This window comes from Corticium candelabrum, chromosome 8 (assembly GCF_963422355.1).
Source record: "Corticium candelabrum chromosome 8, ooCorCand1.1, whole genome shotgun sequence".
Lineage (NCBI taxonomy): Eukaryota > Metazoa > Porifera > Homoscleromorpha > Homosclerophorida > Plakinidae > Corticium > Corticium candelabrum.
Window position 1 is genome coordinate 6,041,187 of NC_085092.1, and position 10,000 is coordinate 6,051,186.

At 40.5% G+C, this 10,000-nt stretch overlaps 2 protein-coding genes across 3 annotated transcripts in view; one reads left to right on the plus strand and one right to left on the minus strand.

The window, feature by feature from the left end:
- The window catches only part of LOC134182950 (G2/M phase-specific E3 ubiquitin-protein ligase-like), a 1,010-nt gene extending 37 nt beyond the window's left edge, over positions 1-973 (minus strand). The window contains exons 1-3 of the mRNA XM_062650392.1: positions 778-973; positions 326-686; positions 1-199 (exon numbers count right to left, since the gene is read on the minus strand). The exon at positions 1-199 is cut by the window's left edge and continues 37 nt beyond it. Of these exons, the coding sequence (XP_062506376.1) occupies positions 1-199; positions 326-686; positions 778-963 (746 nt within the window). The 5' untranslated portion in view covers positions 964-973. The remainder of the gene's footprint in view (positions 200-325; positions 687-777) is intronic.
- Positions 974-5,177: 4,204 nt separating this feature from the next.
- Positions 5,178-8,667, plus strand: LOC134183361 (uncharacterized). 2 transcript variants are annotated; one of them, XM_062650866.1, is made up of 4 exons: positions 5,178-5,953; positions 7,040-7,178; positions 7,231-7,569; positions 7,632-8,667. In XM_062650866.1, exons 1-3 carry the CDS (start codon positions 5,247-5,249, stop codon positions 7,258-7,260), a joined length of 876 nt encoding a protein of 291 aa, XP_062506850.1. In that variant the 5' UTR covers positions 5,178-5,246; the 3' UTR covers positions 7,261-7,569; positions 7,632-8,667. The 2 variants fall into 2 exon arrangements, with proteins under 2 accessions (XP_062506850.1, XP_062506849.1); XM_062650865.1 differs by having other exon boundaries at positions 5,180-5,953; positions 7,040-7,569.
- Positions 8,668-10,000: the final 1,333 nt, after the last annotated feature.

A 10,000-nucleotide genomic window follows, 5' to 3' on the forward strand; every position in this document is an offset into this window, starting at 1 on the left:
GCTGTTCTGAGAGCGTCAGAAAACTCGTCATATAAGGTGCAGTTAATAGGAAGCTCCAATATCATTGCACACGTCGAGCAGTTTGGATAACGTGACCGGATACTTGAAACTGTGATGCTATCCGGCATCTGAAATCCCATCGGAGGGACTGCTGACACTCCACTGACAAACTGCAGCAGCAAACGAAGGTGTTTCTCATCTGTTTCAACAAAAACTGGGTAAAATAGTAGATGTATATTTATACAGCTAGCCTAGCTAGCTAGACTTAATTAAAAGGCCAAGTAATCATGCAGTTGCGTCAATGATTAAAAAGTACGTTACATACCTGCTTCTAAGACGTACCGCTGAAAGTAATCCTTCAAATGTTGAGGTAACGTATTTTCATACGTCACAAGCTTAAGAAATTCAGAAGCTACGAGTGGCACTTGACCTTCGTTTGTAAATAGGCTTGACATTACTTTCCCATGCTCCTTTACCATCGTGCAGATTTCAGGTCCGAGTCCTGCTATGACTTGATCGATTTCTGAACGTCTGCTCAAAATTATCTCATGCACAAGCAGGCTGCGAACAGCTTCTCCATGATTTTCTTTAGTAAGTCGGTAAGGATAGCCGGCTGCAATAACAGAATCTTGTAACACCGTTACATGAGTTTCAAATTCTTCATTTGAAATGTCTTGTCTTCCAATCTAATAAGCAATACATTAGATATCAACTTGTAATACAATAAACAATTAATAAATAAAATAAACAATTATTAAATTTAGAAATTATTATTACCTGCTTAGCAGAGTGAGCAACAGCTGAGTCTGGAATGTCATCAGGCGTTGCAAGAGCATACACATCATCTAGGTCTTGAGTTTGTAAATATGCATAAAACGCACTCGAGAACATCGGAAAGCCCGGTCCTCCTTGAACAATAGACGCTGCAATCATATTGCCAGCAAACTTGAACATTCCTCCCATGAGAGCGTCGATGTTGTGAATTGGCAGTATATGACCAGCCTTACCCTCGAAGAGACGAAAGGGAGTATCCGGAGCAATTAAGCTACGCAAAAGCAGAGTAAAAAACTCTCGCCTTGGACCTCCTCCATCAACAGCTGGTTCGTTCTCAAAACGAATTCTAAATGTGCTTCGTATGTCAAACTTCTTGCTTTTAAAAAAAGCGACTGTGTCAGTTAGTATGCTGTCTCTTGCAACAGCTATTCTTGTTGCTGGCAAAGTACCGAGATCGGGGCAATAGCTTTCCAAGAGATCAGACAAATCACCCACTTCATCGGTGTAGACTGTTTGTGCTGTTGGGCTCTGTATGCATAGAAAGATCAATACGTTCTATCTTAGAAATTTAGTTTTGAGTTTACCTGTGGAATAAGTCCATCCAGCACAGCTTCTACAGCGCTCTCAACGGTAGAAAAATCGTGAATCGCTCTTTTCAGAAACGATTCAGTCCTATCTGGAAATACTTGACGTAGTTCTCTAACTTGAGACATCACAAAAATTTCTAAATATGTAATTGTATTGCTCAGTTTGAAGTCTGAATATATTTGTAGTAAATTAATATACCTGATGATGGGCTTGTTGACTCATCACGCGTACGAGAGGCAGTGGGTGCCAACTGCAACAGAAAAACAATACCTTTGCAAATGTAGTCACCAAACATACGATATAACTCTCACTCGTGGAGATCGAGGTGGTTCGTTTTCTACTGTTTCAGAAGAACTAGAACAGCATCTCAAGTGCTCTCGAAGTGATACCTGAACAATGTCAGCACCGCACGTTTCGCATGTAATAGTCGGTTCCTGCTCTTCACCTAGATTCTATAACAAATTAGCAAAAACAAATATTGTAATAAGTTATATACTAATTTAAAAACAGTCAGAATTAAATAGAACTTAACGTACTGTTGGTCTTTGTGATGTATCCGTTAGGGGTAAAGAATGCTTTATTGGTCTGAGATACAATTTCGCCTGGTTCAAGGCTGCCTTGACATTTCTTGCGTTTAGAATACCATTTGCTGTACGCAGGACTTCGAGAGTTCTCCGACTTGTAAGACGCATCATTTCATATCCTGCTCTTTCCAGGGGTGAAAACGTCTGAACAATTGCATTGTGGACTTCCAGAGCATCGTCATCGTGGCCAACGGAAATGTCTTGCTCTCCTAGCCCTGCCAATGATAGCTTCAGCTTAGTTTCGCGAGATGGAGGAATGCTTTGCTGGTGATCCGATAAACAAATTGCATGGATTGTAATCATTTGCCTTTTGGTCGAGCGACCGTAGGCATGACTTGTCGTTGTTTGTGATGAACGACTGGAACTGCCGTGTCGACCGCTAGGTCTAGAACTATGTCGACGACTGTGACCAGAAGATCGACCAAACAATCTTCTTTGTTCTGCTGCCAAAGCTGTCGACCTCATGAAAGCCACGTTGTCGCTGTCTAGTCGTTCTCTAGATGATGACGTTTCTCTAGATTGTTGAGAAGGTGTTTCTGGAGATCGAGAATCTTCTGTTTGCCTACAGCTCATCTCTTGTGCCACTCGATCTAATTCTATCATTGCATTCTGTAGCATACGTCTAGCATTGCTGAATTCACTTCCTGATTTTCTGCTCGACTCAGACATCTCAAAGCAGAAAGTAACTTCCTCTGGTACCAACCAAGAGCTCAACTGAGCAATACGTGAGAGAGTTGAATTATTTATACCAGTAATGCTATGTCATGTTTTGGATAGGTTGCAAACTTTAGATTCTTTCTCATCTGACGATTGCATGTTGCTTAGTACGATTATGACTCAAACATCAAACTTTCTCAAGTAAAGAATTTACTGAGGCTACGTTCAGACAGTTTCTACAATAGTGGAAATGCTTTCTCATCAGATGATTTCAAAACAATAAACTTTGACACTCTGTGATAGTGCTAAATGATTGTTTGGTACCACACAAACATCAAACTTTATCAAATGAAAAATGCACCGAGGTTACGTTCAGACTGTTTCTACACTAGTCAAAATACTTTCTCATCTCATGATTCCACTAAACATCCAAACAATAAATTTTGACACTTTGTGATAGGGCAGCTAGTGTTAGACAATCGCTTGGCATTGCACAAACATCAAACTTTCTCAAGTGAAGAATAAACTGAGGTTAGGCGAGTGCATATGTCAGTGATAACGCTTGACCAATTGTGGCTCTAAATGCAATGCCTCTAGTAGAGGGCTGGATTTGCATGTCAAATGAAGGAAGTAGCTCGCCATAACATATGGCCCCTCCTACTCACGTGCTTTCGAAATCATTTCCTTGCTTGTGTACATGTACGTGTGCTCAGGATTTTGAGATCAAACTCTAATTAGCAATGCTTGAATGCACTTAGCGAACACTAACGACGTCAAAGCCATGCACACTAGAATGGTTGCAGGATGCGAATATGCTCGTCTGTCGATCAACATTAGAAACAAAAATAAAATAAGAATGACAAATATTAGAAACTTAGATATCGCCTAGGCTAAAATTTAGTGTCCTATCACTCATGCATGCACTGACTGGCCTGTCTTATTTTAGCGTTTTCACACTAGGGTTAGGTTAACTACCGGATGTCTGAAACACAATACTTAATTGGTTTGGGGTTCATTATCGTGAACCGTCTGTGTTTAAGAGGTGTGGTCTATAATGATCGACTCTACTGTATGTTGACTGTAGATAGTTGCTTGGAGTCTTTCCAAATCGAATAGGCGTCAACTTCCCAGTGCAGGGTAGACGTTGATCTCGTTGACTATAGATGCCGTAAGCGTGCCTCCATGCAACAGGCTTCCCTTGTCGCCCCAAGGAACAGCTCATGCTTGGGCGTGACGGTTGATGAGAGCCAGGTGCAAGTGCTTACCGATTTGTTGTTAGAGGTCGGTCGCGTGGCTTTCTCGTCCGTCTCTTATGAATAAGTTAATTGCATTACATTGCATGCGTGCCAGAGGCGTGGCTGGGCGTGGCCAAGCTAGACACAACTCTCGTCTTTCAATAGAATTGAATATTGAAGTCACCGGCGACCGTCTGCGCGGCGTCATTATGCTGGTTAGGAGATATGGCTCACGCTAGCAACTTTCTATTTACATTTAGTGTACCAAGAAAGAAAATTGCACCAGAGGCTCTATTCTAATATTCATAATTTACGAAAATTGGACGGATGGAAAGATTGAATCTATTTGCAAAGTAAACGAATATTGAAATAACAATTGGTCTTCAATCAATTTCTATTTTCAATGCAATGGAATATTGTAAGAGCAAGCAACGCCAGTCAATTTTTAATTTGACATTTCATTTTCAATTTGTCTCAAAAATTAAAAATGGAATGGACGAATTGGCCACGCAAATTCAAAATTTAAAATTTAATTTTTAAATTATAATAAATATTGAATTTAACATTGAAAATTGAACTAACGTGCTTTATTCCATTGCATTGAAAAAGGAAATTGGTTAAAAACTAAGGGTGTTTTCAATATTCATTTTAATCCGCAAATACTTATAGTCCGTCGATCAATCAAATTTTAATTTTCTAGTATTTTATAGAATTGACTAGTGAAATTGCAAGCAACTGCTAAGCTATTTTCAATTTCTAATTCAATATTCAATTGTTGCCGGAAATTGAAAAAATGGATGGACGAAATGGTCACGCACCGTCACGCACCCCCGCTGCATACTGCCGACGACGAAGAAGTAACAAGAGCACAGTTTGGAGGATGTAATGCTGCTAGAAACAGGGCGTCAACAACAAGAATCTCGCGCGTGCAAGATGACCGATGACCGATGACCGATGACGTCATTTTCGTCGCTATCGCAGTGCTATAGCACAGAGTACCAAACTGTTATGTCGTTTGTCATGCGGAGTATTCTAACTCTGTTGTCAGACGCCATGTCTAGAGATTCCTGCTCAAACAATGGATCACGATAACGTGCTAGGTTGACAAACCAAACGCAGTCCAGTCTGAAAACAGGTTTGTACTGTACGCTACCTCGTATCACGCAAATCAAAACCTAACACACCATGTTTTGGAAACCATAGTGTGAACACACCTACTTTAGTGCTAACCAAGAATATGACACCAAAATACTCTCAGGAGGTCTGCAACACAGTAGTTATCTATAATTAAGTTTGCTAACCAAGGTCGCTACCCCTAGTGTGAAAACGTTATAATCTACCACATTGGCGTAGACCAGCTGGTTGGCATCAAAGTAAGGACCAGCCCATCTTATTATCTATCTGACAAATGGATGCTTTCTTCGGTCAGGTGCGTTTGTTTCTGCGTAGACTTGACCAGTGGCTGACAACTGCTGATGAACCAGAGGCAATGGTGCAAGGGGATGCTGATGATCTTCTTCTCCTTGGTGAAACCATTCATCATCATCTTGTTGGAATGGTGGAAGGCGGAGAGAATGGACTGACTCCATTAGGCCGATATATTGGAAGCCTCGTAGAAGCGTTTTCCGCGATAACCAGTTCGTTTGGACACACAGTGGATATGCGAGCGTTCACAGCTGGTGCCATTGCAACAGGGAGCAGGGGTAGACCACGACTGGACATCGGGCAGGAACAGCTGATATTTCTAGTTGATCATGGCTTTTCTGTTTCATCGATAGCTGAGCTACTTGGAGTGTGCAGGAGTACTGTCAACAGGCGAATGCGTGAATGGGATCTATCGGTAGCTCGAAGGTACGCAGATATAAACGATGCTGAGCTGGACAGAACCGTGCTAGAGATCAAACGGGGATTTCCGGACGCTGGATACAGTATGATGGATGGACTGCTGCGATCAAGAGGTATTATCATCCAGCGACATAGGATACGCCTGTCGGTAGCTAGAGTTGACCCGATTGGAGTTGCTGAACGATGGGCTACTTCAATTCCTAGGAGAGTTTACCGTGTCAGTGGACCTAATGCGTTGTGGCATGTAGACGGAAACCACAAGCTGATACGGTACGTATGAAAGGTGCATTCACACGACGTTTCTAGCTAGGTTAACTCCAGACGCCATTTAACACTGCGTAGTGTTCACACAGCTCAGAAATGACCCACTAACTAATCTAGATACTAATTATGTATATCTTGTCATTGTTGTCCTGTCAATGTCTGCAAGGTTTGGAGGGTTTCGTCCTCTCACTAGGGACATGATCTTTACAAGCTACATCTGGTTGTACATTCTGCACAGCAACACTAGGAGAGTAGTAAAAAGAACCTCTCGTTGCCGACGCGCTTTTCTTCGCCTCCTCCTTTTCCACTGAAGACGCGCCCGTGTAGCTTTGAAGCACATTCTAGAAAACGCGCCATTCTTCGCTATGCTAGAAGACGGAGTGACCTAGTTGTAGGCGGAGCGACCGAGTTCTAACCTAACTTGCAAGTGGGTCGGCGATAACCTAGGTTAGCTGAAGCCATTAATTAGGATAACTTTGTTAACCTACTACATGTTCCCTAGGGTAGTGTTTACTCAGCTTGCTTAAATAGGTTAGCCTAAGGTCAGTGTGAAAGCACCCAAAGTCATTTTCGAAAGTCTTTTCTACTGAACAGAACAACACCTGTTTGCCTGTCTTTGTCCGTCTGTCTGTCTGTCTGTTCGTCCTTCTGTCTGTCTGTTCGTCCTTCTGTCTGTCTGTCTGTCTGTCTTTCTGTCTGTCTGTCTGTCTGTCTGTCTGTCTGTTTGTCTCTCTGTCTGTCTCTTGTCTCTCTACGTGTTGTTGTGATTGTCTGTTTGTTTTTATGCTATCTTTTGGTTTGTCTTTCACTCTCTTTGTATGCATATTTTTGGTTTTCCGAATCACTAGTAAAATGGTAGAAAACTGATACAATATGATTATGAATATAATATAAATATAATACCAGAAAATATAATACCAGAAAATATAATACCATAAAATATAATACCATATAATAAAATAGATGAATTATGAATCTTGCCTATGTACATCAATTTAATTAAGTATAATCAGAGATGCATGTGAGTTTCAATTCTACACTTAGTGAACTATTCTGTATTTATGTGTATATCTTGATGTTGGGTTTTTGCAGATGGCATTTTGTCATCCATGGTGGAGTAGACGGATATAGTCGAATACCCGTGTTTTGTAAATGCTCTACTAACAACCGTGCGACAACAGTGTTGGAGTCATTTCTAGAAGCTGTTCGACAGTTTGGGTTGCCATCAAGGGTAAGGTCAGACAAAGGAATGGAAAATGTAGAAATATCAAGGTTTATGTTAGAACACAGAGGACCAGGACGAGGCAGTATGATAACAGGACGGAGCGTGCATAACCAACGGATTGAGCGTTTCTGGAGAGACCTTTTCCAAGGATGTACCTTTCTTTTCTACTTTCTGTTCCGGAACTTAGAAGTGTTTTCTCCTTGATGTAACAAATGGCAAAGATTTATTTTGCTTACAGTACGTGTACCTGCCCAGAATAAACCAAGCTATTAAACAATTTTGTGACGGCTACAAAAATCATCGACTTCGGACTGCTAGAAACAGTACACCTATTCAGCTATGGATAACAGGAATGCTGCAGGGGGCAGAACTTCGAAATATGGAAGACCTGGACATTGTTAGTGATGCTATTGTCCTTCCTAGTGATTACTAATTATGTGATTACTGTTTCTCTTTGAGGGTGCAATTGATGGTTATGGCATTGATGGCCATGGACCCATTCCATTGAATGGTCTAGATGATTGTGATGTTGTTCAAGTACCGCAGATAGAAGACGCCCTCTCTTCTTTGCAATTCCAGGATCTGGTCATGCTGATAGACCCAATGGCTGATTCTGACTGTCAGGGAGTAGATATTTATGTTAGAGCCCGTGAATTTGTCTATGCTGCAAATGCATGAATATATAGGTCATGTGTAACATGGAGTTGTCAGTCAGTGGATGGTCTGGTCATTTATTTTTCAATATTTAATTTTTTATTTGCATTCTTATTTAAAATTTGGTATATCTTAAATATTAACTTTTAATTTTTAATTTTTTTATTCTCCTTTTATTATTTATAGAATGGTTTTTATCTGATGACGTTTGATTCTTGTGATCTTTAGATTTATTTTTAAAGTTTGATTTCTAGGCACTTGAAATGACTGAAGTTTCTAGGCTCAAAACTAGAAACTTGAACGCGCAGTTCGCTTATGCTGTTTCTAGAAATGAAATGACTGAAGACACTAGACACAACGGGTGTTCCAGCGGGGCTTCCATTCGAACGCGTGTCTCAGGAGATCACATTTCCAACACACAAGCAGGTGTTTGTTTTTACTTTACTTTCGTCACGTGCCAAACCACGCTGGCAGCTCTTGGCGGCGGACAACTCCGCTCACTCGTCGGACACGGAACTACTAATCGTGTTTCTATCCAAGGTGCCGGTGCCTCCTTGTCACGCAGCTTGACTGCAGATGTGAACGTACGCTACGATAATGACAGCCCAGGGATCGCCGAGTGACACGGTAGAACTCGATCTACAAACATTGTCTAGCACTATTGACTCTCGTAGCTATACGTAGCATTGACATAGTAGTCTACTTAGTGACTAGTTGTAGCTGACTAGCTATGACCATGTTCTTTCAGTTGTAGCCGCACACTGTTCTACGTTAGCTACTAGTAGTTGAGTTAGTTAATTGAGTTGAGTTGAGCAAATAGAGTTCAGTTGAGTTGACTTCAAATTGAGTTCAGAAGGCGTTGTAGAAAACGATGGTCGTGCATGTCGGTTTACTTGGTGAGTCGTGCGACGTCATGCAAATGACGAAATGTGACCTGTTTTGACTACCACGCCCATTCTTCTATATGGTATGTACCGGTACCGTACCACATTTATGTAACTGTGCCCGTGAAAGCGCGCACTCTACTACATAATTGTATTAGGTTGACGGTTTCTATGTTTTAATTGTGTGTCGAATATTCCTAGACAACAAACGAGTCTGTACACTTCATCACCACAGTTGCCAACTCGGCGATCCGCTAGAGCGGAGCCTATCTAAATACATCTAAATTCGTAGCATTTCCCCTCTAGCCGGTTCGTCTACGGTAAGGGTAGCGTGTTGTGTACAATACACGTACCTACACAGCTAGGGACCGCGATATTCACTGGCAAAACGTTGTGTGTCAGAGCCAAGAGCAGCCAACTTGATTTGGCACGTGACGGAAAGTAAAGTAAAAACAAAATAAATCTAGAGATCACAAGAATCAAATATCAAGATGAAAAACCATTTTACAAAAATAAAATATAAAATTGAAAATTAAAAAATAAAACATAGAAATTGAAATGTAGAAATTAAATGGCCGGACCATCCACTGACCGTTGTCGCTGCTTAAGTTGTATTATAGAGTTAATTCATTAGAAATATAGCTAATTTGCCTACAATGTGGCATTTTGTTGCAATTTTGTTTCTCCATAGTAAATGTAAATTGAGAGTTCAGTTTATAAAAAACATCTGATATGCGGCATAATAACACCACGCGGATAGTTCACTTTTATTAGTCAATTACCAATTGCATGGAAGACGAAAATTATTGTACAGTATGTATAGCCTGGCCACATTCATCCACGCACATATTTCATTGCATTGAAAAGGAAAACTGATCAAAGATTGAGTGTGCTGTTTGAGTCTTCAAATAACTTTAAATTGTACCGATCAGTCAAATTTTCCTAACCTATAGAATATTAAAATTGCAAGCAACTAATTTTTAATTTAATATTTATTAATGCAAGCGTATAGTGAAAATATAATAGACAAACCCCACCCTGTTGGATACTGCATGTGGCTAGAAAGAGACTTAGTCTGTAATTAATGATTTACATGGAGAAAGCCAGGAGTCACTCTGTAATTAAGTTTCTCTTGTCTTCTTTCTTTCTTCATCTGTTAGTTGCAGACAACAAGTGTCGAATAAAAACTCTCTAATAAAGAAAAAATGACACTTTTCAAAGACTTGATAATGATTAAATAACTGCAAACCCAAAATTCCTAGAGGTGATAGAGGGCATTATGAAAAACCA

What these genes read in the sequence shown, in the direction of transcription:
- LOC134183361 (XM_062650865.1), top strand. Translation starts at nt 5,247, where the DNA reads ATGGATGCTTTCTTCGGTCAGGTGCGTTTGTTTCTGCGTAGACTTGAC. An exon ending in GGAAACCACAAGCTGATACG is followed by an intron (nt 5,954 to 7,039) that starts GTACGTATGAAA and finishes GGGTTTTTGCAG; the next exon opens with ATGGCATTTTGTCATCCATG.